Here is a 15924-nt window from a genome sequence, read left to right as displayed (position 1 = left end):
GGGGGCAAAAACATGGGGCAGGAACATGGACCCCTAACAGCTCAGCAACACACTCACGGCTTGATCGCAGCAGCAGCATGCGTGAAATGCACTGAAAGAAACCAACAAAGAAGAGAAGTGATTAAACGACCTTCAGAGCACAGCAAATCCCTCAGAGCAATGAGTGCTGGGCACAAGAAATGTCCTGATTTCCAGTCAGTTGTTTCATATGTTTTCCAGGGAGTTCTCGTGCTGTGGGAAAGATTTCTGTGTGCATTGAAAGTAAGCCTGCAACATCCCCTTCCACTCCCACAGCAAGTATGCAATCCATAAAAGATTAAAGTGCTGCAGACATATGCTTCAGCTAAGACTCTTCTTTTTTCTTCTTTTAATCATATCAACAGTTTAGCACTTGCTGCATTTTATCAATCTATTTTGCCATCCCTTTTTAAGGTAGTAAGAGGCAAGGGGAAGAGACGGAGTGCAAGTCTGTGAGCCACAGGCAGCCTGTAACTCAAACACAGCTTTACTGATGTATTTACTACACAACTTGTCTTTGGGGGCTTTTCAGGCCTGGGCAGCCTTTGTCTCTGCACACTATGCACTAACAAATGAGCAATCACCCAGAGAGCAGACCGGCATCTTTCCATGGGGTCCACCAGGAAGCCGAGACATAGAGATGTGCCTGAGAAATTCCCCACTGGTTACTAGAAATCCATTGGGTCCTGAAGCCTGCTGCAGTTCTTAACTGTGCTGCAGTCACATGAAAGAGAACAAGTTTCCTCCTCCCACCCGCATCCCGTGGGTAACGTTGCGTGGGCAGTGAATATACAGAGAAACGCAGTAAGGGTGGGCTGTAAAGCTGTACGTATTTCTCTTTGGTGGGGGGATTATTATGTTTCGGTCAAACCTGCCCAATACTCAGAATGGGTATCCAAAAGAGGGTGAGCTGGGGAATCCTCATCTTCTGCACCACCACCTTCTTACAAGTGAGTGCTGCTGTTTTACCCTGCTTATTAAATACAGCGGAGGAGCACGGAAAGGATTTCTACATAGTACAAGCTCCGAGGTGGTGTGGCTGCTTTGGAGGTATTCTTATTCGTTGGAGGCACTCAGCAGGTAAGTAAGCAGAGAGATGAGAAGAGGGCACTGTGCTTCTGAGGAGAAATGCCAGGCATTGTGACAATGGCAGCAAGCAGAAAGTGTGGACTGAGCAGTGATTTAGCTGCTGGGGCCAGGGCTTCACACAGCCTCCCTTGTGGCTGTGACGGAGCACCGTGCCACGCAGCCCCTCCTTCTGCCCCAGGCACAGTACAGCTAAGGGCTGCAGGCCTGTGCCGTGGCCAAACTACACTGACCTTAGGCAGGGAGTAACTGGGGAGAGCAGCAAAGAGAAGCAGCAGGTTTCACATCGGATGCCATTTCCTAGACATAAGTGAAGCGCACAGCATCTTCAATTCGCTACATCTATTCGGTCACCAGCGAAATAAGAAGCAGGTAGGAGAGGAAATAGAGCGGTTCAATGAAACAGAGCAAACATAAATAAGCACAGACATGTTCAATGTGCTAAATGCATTTCCACTGAAGTTATAACGGAGTGCCCCTGATAACACAACTACATCTGTAACATTACACTCTGCATCCACTTCATAAAACATTTAAAAACTTGTTTTTGCTTTGGTCCGCCTACACAAAATAAGGAAGAAATATCACTCATCAGGAACTCCCTAAGAAAAATAAGCCTTCGAGTGGCAACGTACACTAACTGAGTAGCACTTATTTCTGCAAAACTACTGTTCTTTATACATTTTGCATTTGAAAGCTGCAAGTCTCACACGCGCACACACAAAAGACAGACAGACTGCTGCTGTGGACAAAATGGTGCCATTTAATACAAAAATCTGGTTTATGCACAGACTGGCTGTAGTGCATGCTGGTCCAAAGCAGAGTGGGATGCAGCCAGTTATATCAAACAGTTGTGCCCTCAGCAACAAACGATGCATTCATAAAGCTGGGAAAGCCTCTGTCTAGGGGCTCTAAGCTCTGCAAAGGAAACAATCAGTTGCTGACATTTTCTGAGGGAGGGGATGGTAAAAAGAGGTTGAGGGGGAGAAGTATGATCTACAGGAAAGTTATGTGCAGAAGAAAAATGAAAATACAAGGAATAAGTCAAACTGCCACTGAGCTACCTTTGTACTCTGACTGCATTAGCTAGCACAAATGAGCAACGCCACCTGAAAAAGACATGCACTTGGAAAACACTTGGCCAGTCAAGAGTGCAAAAGAAAAGGAAGAAGAGAAACGCCACTCTTCTTGTAGAACACTGGCCCATGAAGACACGACAGGCATCAAGCAGGCTGCAGCACACAATGCCGCATCTGACAGCTTCACACAAGTCTCTTACCCTCGCCTTTATTAGCTATGCCACCTTCACACTGGTAACGAAAAGCCAACATCTGGTGCTAGCTAAATGTCAGCACAGACAATCCCTTTAATAAAAATTTAAAGAGTCTGCATCCTAACAAGGAAGTCGCTAGTGCTTTCAATGTACGACCCTCCACCAGAGCTTGGAGGCTGAAGCAACCTAGGCTCTTTGCCTGGGGAACTTTGCTGGGCCCCCTGCTATCTCATCATGGGGATGCTGGCCCTGTGTGGCCAATCAGGAGGATTTACATGGTTAACAACCACACCTGGGTGTCTACCAACAAGCCACAGGATGGAGAAATCCCACCAGAGTGCCAGCCCTGACCAGGCTCCTACAGGAACAGCAGGTCATACGCCTTACGCTTCCCACTTCACAGTGCTCCTGGCCTCAGGGCTGCCAGATGCAGGCTGTGGGTGTACTCCTAAAGTCCCAGAATGTCCCTTGTGTGCACACAGTATCTGTGGGTGCCCAGGTCCTGCTGCAGAATGGGGCCATGCCGTACTGTCTGCCCTCATCCCAGGAAGTGGGTACCAGGCCTCCCCAAACTGCAGTCAAATCCTGCTTAGACCTCAGATACGTGAGACACTCACAGAAGTGAACATGAAAGTTCAGCACGTTAATAAAAGTACAGCATCTTAATAAATACATACAACCTCCTCTGTTCTACTGAGACTGGCCATTAAAAACCAACCCCAAAATCACAGATCGTACCTGAAGTTCAGTGGCAAGGCCAGTGAGAGTTTCTCTAAGAGGAGAAATGAGCTAAGGCCTGTCTGCACACTGATCAAAAATGAGAAATGTCTCACCAATCACTCTTGGCTGCCCCAAGGCTACAGCAAGGCATGCACTGTGTTTCCTGCAAGCATTTGCACGGCACAGAGGTCTCTCATATCTGAAAGGAAGACAAAAACTTTGTAGCGAGTTGAGCCTGAACACGGTGGTTGTGGAGTAAAGAGATGTCTTCCCCAGATGGGAAAGATCCAGTTAAAGGACAGATGACAGATAGTTTGGGTAAGGGTTGACAGAGTGAGCCTCTATCAAAGGACTTTCTACACCAAAGATTTAAGAGAATGCACTGAAGATTCTGTAGGGGTATCTAGAAAGGGATGTGCAATTCTTCCTGCCCACAGTGTACCTGACCGTTTGTTGAGATCCCTTCATGAACAGGACTGTGGCACTGCCAGTATACGTGTTTTTCCACAGGACTTTTTTTTTCTTTTCTAAAAACAGGATGAGTGGTTCATCAAGAGCAAGCCCTTCCTGTGCCTCTGTGATACGAGCAGAGAAAACCTGTGAGTCTGTTGGAAATGAGGAACAAAAGCCGGGAGCACACCCAGCCAGTTGTAACAGGGAAAACTGAGCAGGCTTTCTACTGGTATCAAGGTACCAGAGATGAATGGTAATGCTTTGGTTTACCAACTGAGAATTGTAAATAATTGCTATTGCAATAAACACTGCACTGTATTTGCATAAATAATCTCAATAAAACTTCATGAAAAACCACTTCATTAGTGCTTGTTATCAGTTGAGGACTAACAGTAGCTACACAACTGCTAATGCCTTTGCAGAGGCATTAAAACAATCTAAAAACCGTCTTTCCTGCTTTATTCCTTGGAAAGTTTCCAGACAAGGCAAAAGTTTACACACACGTTCCCATTAAACTTGCCCTTAGTACTAAATCAATATATTTTAGAATTCAAATTCATAGAATCATGAAGGTTGGAGAAGTTCACTAGGCTCATCTAGTCCAACCGCCCCCCCGTGCCCACTAACCATGTCCCTCAATGCCACATCCACGTTTCTTGGACGCCTCTAGTGACAGTGACTCAACCACCTCTCTGTGCAGCCTGTGCCACTGCCTCACCACTCTTTCTTTTTCCTGGTATCCAACCCGAACCTCCCCTGGCACAACTTACAGCCATTACCTCCATCCTGTCGCTGTGACCTAGGAACAGAAGCTGACCTCCACCTCACTACAGTCACCTTTCAGGGAGCTGCAGACAGTGATAATGCCTCACCTGAGCCTCCTCTTCTCCAGACTGAACACTGCCAGCTCAGCTGCTCCCCATAAGCCTTGTGCTCCAGACCCCTCGTAGCTTCACTGCCCTTCTCTGGACACACGCCAGGGCCTCAATGTCTTTCTTGTAGTGGGAGGCCCAAAATCGAACACAGTACTTGAAATGCTGATTACAGGGGGACGATCACCTTGCACATACGATTCAGTTTCTCTTCACAGACTTGCACAAAAGCTGCTAATACCACACATGACCTGCTCGTTAAGAAAGGCAGGGAGATTTTTTGTGTCATTCAGAGAGGGAGGAGAAATCACTTGGGCAGCGATGGAAGAACAAAAGTACAGTTAGAAAGAAAATTACACACCGGCCTGAAAAACTGTAAAGCTCTTTAAGGGAATCTTGTGAATAAGAGATGAACAAAGAGTTTCTCAGATCTAGAAAATGTCTTCAATCTGAACACTGAGTCACAGGACACGAGTGTCCACATCACCTTACAAAAGAAAAATAAAAAAGAAATCCTGCCTTAAATGTGTCACTTTTAGCTGCTGTTTACTTTGTAGTGGTTTGCTGAAATCCCACAAATATTTAAGACCAAAACCACAGTCCATATTTTAAATTTAGACAAACTAGAGCAACTTCGAAGAGGCTGCAATTGCAAGCCCTCACCCACAGCTTCTCTCCTTCCATCACCCCTAGCACAGGGCTGATGCTGGACACGTGGCCACTGCTGGAGGAAGGACATGGACCACAAGCAGTGCCGCCGCAGCAGTCTCCATCCACCAGCCTGCCCACCCTGCACCTTTCATCACAAGGCCCTGCTAACACCTGCAGTTAAAACTCAAAAGGCAGCAGCTACAGATTCCCTTCTTGTCTTTCTTTGCTCTCTCAGCTGATCCAAGTAGAATGAAGAAGAAAGGATTTGCATCTCACACCGATGCTTCAGGTAGCAGCCTTGATTTAAATCAGCAGAAAATTCAGGAGAGAAAGGAGCCCGAAACTCTCTAGCTGGGTGCGCTGAACACCATGAACCTCACACCCCCACCCCACAAATGCTTAGCTGCTGAATGAGATTCTTCTCATTTCCTGCACTGAATCATCTGTGTCACCACAAAGATGAGATTTTCAACCATGTGCACACGTTTCTGATTTGAGGGGCATGCAGCAGAGGGTGCTTCTCAAACTACTGTCAGATCATTCACACGCGGTTTGGATTTCTTTTGTGTTTGATGTGTCATTTGAGGAAATCTGTGTTTTCCCAGTGACTACAACCTCTCAATAATTTTATCTTCTAGGAAACATGCAGGTGAACACTGCTGCTTCTTTCTTTCGCAAAACGTTATTTGACTGGAGTTAAGAGGGACAGGAGATGTTGATTTGCACAATTAAAAATAACTACAGAATTTGCCAACAGTTCAAGGGAAGTTTTTCTCTTCCTCTACTCTGCCCTGCTGAGGCCACATCTTAAGTTCTGGATCCACATCTGGGCTCCTCGGTTCCAGAAAGACAGGGAACTTCTAGAGAGAATCCAGTGGAGGGCCACCAAGATGGTGCCTGGGAACATCTCCCTTGTAAGAAAAGGCTGAGAGATCTGGGGCTGTTTGGCCTGGAAAAGACTGAGGGAGGATCATATCAATGCCTATGAATATCTGAAAGATAGAAGACGAGAGGATGGGGCCAGGCTCTTTTCAGCACTGTCCAGTGACACGACAAAGGGCAATGGGCAGAAACTGGAACACAGAAAGTTCCTTTTGAACTTAAAAAAAAAAAGAAAAAAAAAAACCAACAAAAAAAACCACAACCTTTTTACTTTAAGGGTGACAGAGCACTGGCACAGGCTGTCCAGAAAGGCTGTAGAGTCTCCTTCTCTGGAGATGGTCAAGATCCACCCGAACACCTATCTGTGTAACGCACTGCAAGGAACCTGCCTTAGCAGGAGAACTGGACCTCTTGATCCCCCAAGGTCCCTTCCAAGCCCTACAACTCTTGATCCTGTGATCAGATGCTTCAACAAAGTTCACTGAGGTAGCTCACGTTCTTTTCAAAACTTTCACATCTCAACTTCAAATCATTTACTTAAGTACAGTTTTCCCATTTTTATTGCTAAGCTGATCAACTGTTTTTTCATCACTACAGCAAATCACTTTGCAGCAAAACTAGCAGTGCTGCACCCCTCAGAAGTGATAACAAAACATCCAAGCCACCCATTAGAAAGAAAGGTGAGGCAAACTGCAAAACCACACAGTTTCTTAGCCTTCTCTTCTGATCAGGATGGCTTTGTATCACTGCTTCATGCAGACAGGGAGGGGAGGAAATCACAACCTCCTGTTGCCTGTGACTTCCTGCTGAAATCAATGCAAGTTTTGTGGATCCTGGGCAGGAGCAGGTCTATATAAGGATACGACAGTGATAGCAGAGATCATACTTTGCTCGGGATTGGTCCAGGGCATAAAGAGTTCATGTTACCCTGAGTACGAGCACAAAGAAAGCTGACAACCTCTGAAGATCCCACTAAAGCAGAGAAATACTAATGATGCACATCCTTCTCACAGAACACCCCACTTAGACAAAAGCCAAAGAACAAGAACCAGGTTTCTCACACAGACCTACTTTTTCCACCAAGTATCACCAATCTTCTCCACCATGTACTCTACTGAAGGAAAAATCTACCATCCTTTTGACCTTGGACTTGTTCATTTTCTCTGTCCCTCTCAGTACATGCTCTTTGCTAACCATTCAACATGCTGTGAGCCCTGATAAAAGTGGTTAATGTTTACTGAAACCGGTGTATGAACTGTACTAAACCTGATGGGGAAGAAGGCAAAGTTCTGCTAGCAGCATCCGTGACCAATTAAAAAGTTTGTTTTTTTTTTCTCCCCAACTTATCTCCCCTCTCCCCTATACTAAACAGACATGTCAGTAGATCAGCAGGCAGCACTGGGAGAGCACGCTAAAATGCTTCTAATCCATCCACCTGGATGCCTAAAAGCAAGGCACTACTCTGAGAATCATATAGGTAGAATGATGGAATGCAAGAATGCACAAAAGCAACGGAAGAACTGACTGCTGGGAGTTTCTCTCTGGGGATATGTATAATCATTTTCCAAAACAATCTGAAAATCCACAAGTCCAGCAGAACTGCTAATATTCCCTTCCAGCTTTCCTTTTAGGAAGCTGATACATCTTCACTTGAGCAATATCTTCAATGCATCCTCTGATTTAAGTAACTGAAGAAACAGAATATTCCTACTGTAAACTGAAACAATAATGAACATTTGACCAGGATGTTTGGAAGATCTTACGTTTGCTGGCATCCCTAGTATTAACAAGTGTTTCAATGGCTGTATCTGTGTACTATTTATGGATAATGTTTTGTAATATAACCCAAATGCATGCATTGCCACTTCTTAGCGAACTGAAATTTCCTCTTTTTTCCAATAACCAGTCCAGAGATCACCACCAAACAGCTCTTCCCTCCTTCCCACCATCTCTAGCGACAGAGGGATGCTCTCAGGTGTTTAAAGCCATTTTAATTTTGTTCTAGAGGGCAGCAACAGAGCCACAGTCACCTTGGAAACAAACATCACCCTCTGTTTGCAGAACAAACAATGGTACCTTTTCAGCCAGTGTGAGGCAGGCAGGGCAAGGGGCAGCCAAGCAATTCTGGGACTTACAGGAGCGTTAACATATTGCATTCATTCACTGCGTCAAAAAATAGTTCAGCACGAGAAGCAAGCCTCTCTCAAAGTGGCAGCCTTTGGCTGAAAACCACAGACAAGTGCGTAAGGCTAAGGAGGTCAAGCACATCTCCCAGGTCAGCAGGGAGGCCTTCTCTCCAATTATTATTTTTTTTTTTTAATTGCCCTTGTGTTCCCCTCTCTCGTACACACAGAAGTTAGAAAAACTCACCTATTTAAACCGATCTTAGTCACAAAAAGTCTAGGGCTCAGCTTCCAAGTAGCACTCACTGAAGTTTTCTCAGCGTGCCAAAATATTTCAGAGAACTATTTACCTGCACTTGTAGTGCTTTGTGCCTAGTGCATCAAGAGCCGTTTCCAGAAGCTTTCCTTGTGAAGCCAGCAGGAATTGCAGTTATACAGCATTTCAGGCCCTGTGTCCAAGTACTCAAGCAGTTACATACCCCTCATTTCAAAGTCATTTCACCTTCAGAGAACCATGGACCACCTGACTGCTTTAAAAACCAGACAATACTGGCTTAACAGTAACTTCTGAGTGGTTTCCTATCTGCAAGAGACTTTTTCCCCAGCTTCAAAATAAAGCCAAAACAAAACCAAGCCTTTTTACCTACTCTAAGCAGGAAAAAGACCTAGATGTTGAGGGGTTCAAATTTTATTAGATTTAACACTCTCTCATCAAGTGCTTGCTCTTCTGGTCTGTCATAAGTGGAACATTTAAAAGAAGAAAGACTGAGGTATCACATAGGTATTTTAGTGCCTTCTACCCTTGCCACACTAACTAGCAAACTCCTAAATAGCTCTGAACAAACTGCCAGGAGCTCAGCTGCCCTTGTCATCTGTAAGGCCGCTCAGCAAAGCATTTCAAGGTACAATGCAATCATGCTGCCATTTAACTCGTGCATAGAATAGCATTCAGGTGTGCTGTGAAGGAGTGCCAGGCACAACACACCCATGTGAGAACTGCACCAAGGTGATGAGAGCTGCACAAAGGCAAAACAAAGCATCTCCTGGTTTAGATCCATAGATTTCAACATCGCAAATATGAACATTTTTCCTATGGCCTTTGCTCATCTTGCATGGTGCATTTACCTCTGTGAAAAAAAAAAAAGGGACAAATCATCTTAAATCATCTTAACTAGGCCATTAGAAAGGCTGGTGCTTGTCCTGCTAACTTAAGCAAGCTTGTCCATATGGGCAAGGCAGGTTCACTGAGAACTACCATTATGTTAGCTCAACTGAGTCAGATTAACATTTCTAAAAATCCACCTTAACGTTCATTAAGACGCAGGTTAACACATTAGATGGTCTCACACAGCCACAAGCTGTGATTCTATGATTCTAAGCACGGCTTCAGACACGGCAGGCTGTACCTGAGAGCATCAAGAGGGCTCCGTGTTTTTTTACTGCGTTCAGCTAACTCAGCTGACCTCACACAATTGAGACACACGCCCTTTCTGCCTGTCAGGACAGGGGCCTCCTCTGTCTTTTGCTGCTGGGACAGGAGAAGTGAGGTAGGCGCAGAGGTGATTCACATGCAACCCGTCCTTCACTTACTGCTGGTGGGGGGAGGAGGAGGAGGGGAAAGCACGCAAGTGAAAAGCCACAGCTGCTCCAAGGCTACTCCAGTTTTACAGCACCCGATTTATGGAAAACAAAACAAGAACAGAAAAACGGGATTTAAACACCAGCAACCTGCAGGAATCATTATAAATGCCTCCCGCTCTGCCCAAAGACTAGCCTGGACTCCATCTGCCTTCAAGGCCAAGGAAGGAAACACTTAACTTGAACGGCAGCCAGGATTCACAGTCCACTTTCCAGCAGCTCGCACGGGGAGGGCTGTCCCTGTGGCAGGACAGCAGGTAGCACTTCTGTGCAGTTTCAACACCACTATTTGGGACTGCTGTGAGCACAGAAAGGGGGACACAGGGGTTCCTCCATCCCACAGCGCTGCTGCAGCACCTGGCAGCAACACCCAGCTCGCCGGGCTCCTTGTGCCGGGTGTGACGTGTGTGCAGCTCAGCAGGCAAGGCTGGAAGGCCTTCCTGCACTCTGAGATGCTGTGACTGTTTCAACAAGCATGTTCCTCGTTGCTTGGGCAAGGCTGTGAAGGCTTCCCAGCAAGGCCTGCAGCCAGGCCTCTGTCCCTTGCGTCAGGGCAAGCAGGAGCAGCAGTTGCTGCTGCCGCATGGCCGGCCCTTCCCTTCCCCTCCCTTCCCCCCGCACACCCGCCCCCACCCTCCAGGAGCTATCGCAAATCCCCAGGCTGCTCCGACTGCCAGCTGACATAACTGTTTAGTCAGCAAGCAGGCAGAGCAGCGTCCGGCCCCCTCCATCCTTCCCCAGCTCCTTCCCGTGGTACTTTCCATGCTGCCCGTCTGCAGAAACAATCTCTGTCCCTCCACAGCAAAGTGCTCTGGAAAGTTGGTCTCACTTCACCCACAGCCCACAAATTTGGGTTGTTCCTGTTGTCTCCGCCCTGGCGCTCTATGCGACCCGCATTCAGCCCCCCGGTGCAAGGAGATCCAGCATCAGGGCCGCTGCCAGCACCACTTCCTCCATTTGCTGCAAGATCGTGGCCAGGCAGCCCTGCACTGCGCAAGGGAAGTGCAGCCTAACAGCCGGGCCTCAGGCACCAAGTGCTCATCCTTCTCATCTCTCCAAGGTGACTTACAGACTTCACGGAAGTTGAGCGACCATCTTCAAAGCAGACATGTGCGATCCTGGCCAGCACAAAGGCGGCACAACCAGCCCCTGCCTGCCTACTCAGGTCTACTTGACTGCAACAGTGCAGGTGGGTAACTGTACCTCTACAAAAAAAAAAAAAAGGAAATAGTGTCCCAGACAAGGCTGGAATAACCAAAAGCCCAGGCAAAAGGCAAGGAGTTGGTGTGAGAGTATGCACTGCGTGGATGGCTGATGTTCCTCCAGCCCTACGTGCAGGAATGGTGGGCTCTGACTCCTCAGACACCGTGTCCATGCAGCATTCCAAGAACACCCACCTAACTGACTGCTTGTACAAACAAACAGCTCTCACCTGGAAACCCTGCAGTGGGTCATCTCACCTCTCTTGTGCCATTCTGCTGGACACCTACATGCCCTGGAACACAGCTGTTCCCAGTGTCACGTTGTCAGACCGAGTCAATCTATGTTGGCTCATTTTGCTAAGTTTTCTCTTTTTCCAGGTGTAAGTAGGGGAGATTAAAGGTGTCATGATGCCATCCATAGTTTGTACAGAAACAACATAAGCAACACTGAAATGACATTACCTGCACTGACATTCCAGAACTAAAACAACATCAGGCTTATACACGAGTCTGTTTCACTGATAACACTCAAGAGAGTGAAGCCTCTTCTTTCCTCCTCTCTTCCCCTTAAGAAATACACACATCCTCTTTTTCTTACTTCCTCCCAGCTGGGTATCAATGCAACTGACTATAATTCATCTGATTACTAGACTGTAGAACAACTGACAAAAGAGTTAGTGACCTTAGTTTCTCATATTTTGAGTATAAAGAATTACTGAAAGAAATAAACACCTCTGCAAATAGCCTCCAAATAATTAAGCGATGATGAAGACTGAAATCCCCTAGAGAAGAAAACCATTTTAAGCCCTGGACTCCTTAATTCACTCTTTCATGCTTCAGCGCTGAAACATCCCATTCTACACCACGCTGCCTGCTGCCAAGAGATAGACAGCTGCAACATGCAGACACAAAAAGGAGGTGTCTTTTGGCTGGAGTTCTAGCTTTCTACAGGTCGTCCTGTTTTACACGCTGCTCCTTGGAAAAGTTTTAACTTCAGAAATCTAAAAACAAATGGACTATTGGAACTGATGACAGCTGCTGAATGAGCCTGGTCCAAATGTGTATATGCCACAGAGTCCCTTCACAGTCCATCTTCATTCGCAATACGGCAACTTTCTTGGAAATGTGCTGTTGCAGCACTTAGTTGGCCTTTAACATGAATGTATTCCTCATAAGAGAAGTTTGGACTCTGATAAAATCTCTGTCAGTCCTCACTGTTAGTTCAGCTCCACCAGTACAATCTCTCTGCAGTGACTGATACTCTGCTCCTGATCCTCTATGCAAACTGACTTCCCCCACTAAAGACACTGCACCAACGCTGGCAAAGACGCGTGAGATTTGTACCAGCTCAGCCAGAACAAAACCTGGACCACAATCCGACATGATGAAACACGATTTCCTTACACAATATCAAGCGTAATTAAGAAAGATATTCTCTTATGATGGAAATGACTCTGGTAGCAGAAAGAACAGCCAAAGACGACACAATTTATAGAAGCAACAATTTTTTTGCACAGCTAATGCAATAGAGAGCTCTGTATCAATGCATGGTAAAGTGGGAAAAAGAGAGCAGCTTCACAGCTGAAACTCTCAAGCCTATTTGTACAAACAGCACGCAGTTTTGTGATTCCTGCACTGAGGGTAAGCACCTCCCAGCAGCTCTTCCTCTTTCCCCAGCTGCTCATTCCCACACTGGGAAAGCCTACAGTTTGCTTCCCTTTTAGCAACCAAAACAAAAGTTTGCAGGGTGTGACTGCTGTAAGACAGAAAAAAATGGAAGAGGACTGTCGACTCAAACCATTTCCGTGATTTCACTTCCAGAGGAAAGCCCACAAACACTTGTATCAGCACCTCTGGAGAGGATGCAAGCTAGGAGTACATGGGCAGGAATGGACAGCTAGAGGTGAGGAGATAAATGGTAGAAAACAAAAACAGAAGCCCCTCCTTAAGCTGGTTTTGCCGTAGATTATAAACTGCTTCTTCATGCTGTGATGTCAAATGCGCCCTCATGTTGCCAAGGAAATAATTCTGAGGTCACTAATTTGACACTAGTTTGTCACTAGCCGTTTAGTTATCCTGGCAAAGATGCACCAGAAAAGGAAAAGAGGGGAGGAAATACCTAAATATCAAAAGAGTCTTAAGAAAAAGGCAGCTTCAAAGAGATAACAAACATCACCGTGCAGATCTCTGCTGAGACTGTTCCCTCTGCATTGTTTGTAGTCACATACCTGGAAGAATACTTGCCTTGAAGTGGTGGGGGGGGGAAGCATTAAACACCAATGGTGTTAAATACAATCTTTGAAGGCAAGTACCACAATGTACCTGAAAGACAGGGCCAAGTGGGAAAAGAAAAGGGGCAAAAGAGGGGAAAGTGACTCCATTTAACATAAGCCTATCACTTTTTCAGAGCCTTACTGATACCAGGTACAAAGATTCCCATGTACTGATAACAACCATGGAATGGATGCTCACACTTACCTTCAGTGAAGCTGGAAGCCACAGTGAAGATAAGAACGTACTAAAATTAAAAATAAAGCACCTTCCAGACATTTTTTTTTAAAAAGGACCATGCAGTGCTTTCCACATTGCAACTCCAAGCCACTAAAGGTTTAAGCCCAGCAAGAGAAACAGAGCAGATGCAGTTCCTATACACCAAGACAGATAAAACAGACACAGCTAATGATCCCCCACCCATGGAGTAGAGCCTGGATTAGGCTCTGTGAGCAGGAATTAATCAACCCAGCACAGAGCTGCATGGATTCCAGGATCCAACATCGCAAGCAGCGCTTTCTAGTTCATCTGAGGTTGATTTGAGAAGCCAGGAAAGATAAACTGGCTAAAAGAAATTCTCCTTGGTCCTTCCACTTATCCTCCTGCCCCTTGCTTTGCTAGAAGATGGGGCCATTTCAATGGTTTGAGCACTGTGTTCAAGAAACATGCAGACATGGCACTGAGGGACATGGTTTAGAGGGCATGGTGGTGAAGGGCTGATGGTTGGATTAGATGATCTTAGTGGTCTTTTCCAACCTTAACGATTCTATGATTGCAAGAAAACAATTATAATCAAAGTAACACAGACATGCTCTCCTGTTTGAATATATATGACTTCACACTAGCTTTCAGATTTTCCAGGTTTAACACCCAAGAGCAGAGAGGGCCTTGCAAAGTATATGTCACACCAGAGCTATGTTTCTCGGTCCTTATGCAATGCTTTGGATGCTATATTTAAATGTAGGATAGTAAATGCATACAGCAGCAGCGGAGCACTACAGGATGAGCTTCAAATTCAACAGTCAGAGCTACAAACACAGCCTCCTTTCTCTGAACAGATATGCTAGCTACTTCCAAACACAACATAAATCACAAGGCCCGCAGAGCACAGGACTAAGTGCTCAACAGCTTGTTAGAATGGTTTTATACACAGCTACACTGAAAGATTATCATTATAAGCCAGCATTACATGATGAATAGGGTTTCTCACAAGATTGCTGTATTTCATAAATCTGGAGATGCTTAATAAAGGGAATATGTAACCTAGACAAATTTGATTTCTGGCTGTGAGATGCTTTCTTTACTAAAAGGTTTGAAATCACCATCGTCACCATTCATATACCTGCAATGAAGTTCTCAGTTCTGGCAAGCTGGAATAAAACTTCTTCACGAACTAAACGCAAATCAAGTAGCACACATAATTTGGTACACAGGTTAAGTAAGGTAGGGCTTTAAAAGCCGTGGTTCCCTTTCAGGCTGTCAGTACTGAAGAATGTGCAGCACTTTACACAGAGAAAAGGGTTAGCATGACCTGATCTCAACCTCTCCTTTTTTACTTTCTACTTCAGAAGTGGCTGCATTTCAGTAGTAGTGGAGGCACAGGTTTGCAAAGTGCCCTGGGAGCGATCTAACATAAGTAAACATGAGCAGTATGGTTAGCATAGAAGCAAAACTCTTCTGGTTGCAAAGTGTTAAAACTGTCAGGTTCAGCAACAGGCGGCAATCCTACAGGTGGACAAGTAGGTCGGGAGAGGGAGATAAGGGGAGAAGGAGATAAGAATATAACAGTTATAGCAATAAGCAATTCACTTGAAGGAGCACAAAGCAATTCCTCTGACAGCTGCTGAGACCATACAGACGGACGAATCCCAGCTACCGCCCCAAGTAAGCACTACAGCATCTGGACAAGGAAAACTTTTCGTGGCAAATACCCCCACAGCAGGATGAATTCCACTCACTAAAGCTTCAGATGTGCAGGGTACACTTCAGGCTGCCATCTGTAGGAATAAAAAGATACTTAGTGGAGGGATGCAGGGACACTGCTCTTAGAAACCAGGAGTGTACATGGGGAGGAAGGCAGAGAGCAAAGCATCATCTAAACAAGCAGCTCTCAAATTATCAGGATGGAAGCAACTGAGAAAGATCTTAGAAGTCAGCACCTCCTGTCTGTTACGTGCTTGTACTGACACAGTTTCCCCCTCAAAAAAAAAACTGCTGAAGAGAAGAACCCTGGCAGCACCTGTAGATCTTTAAGCCTGTCCAAGTATATGTCTTACAGAAATAAATATGTAGGCAAATAAAGGACATTTAGCACGTGTCAGTGATAGATGTTAACAAGGCAAACCGTAGCTTTCACAAGTGAGCAGCATAATCAAGAGCATGGAATAGCTTCTGCATAATCACTGACACTCAGATGGAGACTCTAGCATGGGAGAAAGGCCAGTGAGGTGACACAACAGAGATCCACACAGTTCCGAAATGAATGGAGGTCAGCAGTGATGCATTACTCATTATTTCCCACAGTCATAAATGGTATCAAGTGGAAGCATCCAATGGCAGGTTTAGAAAATTGGGTTTTTATCCTTCTCCAACAAAGCACGTAGCTAAAGAGCAAAGCTCACCACCACAACATACCAAGTGTCTGTGCAGGTTCAAAAAGCCAAGGAGAAAGGATTCTTGAACCTAAATGCTGAACTTCTTTAAAAATTCACTGGCTCAAGATTCCACAAGCTGTG

The 15924-nt window shown here is 45.6% G+C and overlaps 1 protein-coding gene across 5 annotated transcripts in view; it reads right to left on the bottom strand.

The window, feature by feature from the left end:
• Nucleotides 1-15924, bottom strand: part of RREB1 (ras responsive element binding protein 1) — a 122508-nt gene that overhangs the window by 92308 nt on the left and 14276 nt on the right. Inside the window, exon 1 of one of the 5 annotated variants that reach the window (XM_052697966.1) lies at nt 7027-9405. The exons of the other annotated variants lie outside the window; for them this stretch is intronic. Within the exon in view, the coding sequence (XP_052553926.1) occupies nt 7027 (1 nt within the window). The 5' untranslated portion in view covers nt 7028-9405. Of the gene's footprint in view, nt 1-7026; nt 9406-15924 lie in introns of those variants that run through there. 5 annotated transcript variants of the gene reach the window in all.

This window comes from Tympanuchus pallidicinctus, unplaced genomic scaffold (genome assembly GCF_026119805.1).
Source record: "Tympanuchus pallidicinctus isolate F22 unplaced genomic scaffold, pur_lepc_1.0 scaffold31, whole genome shotgun sequence".
In the NCBI taxonomy this organism is placed as follows: Eukaryota; Metazoa; Chordata; class Aves; order Galliformes; family Phasianidae; genus Tympanuchus; species Tympanuchus pallidicinctus.
This window is presented reverse-complemented; position numbering and strand designations above follow the sequence as displayed.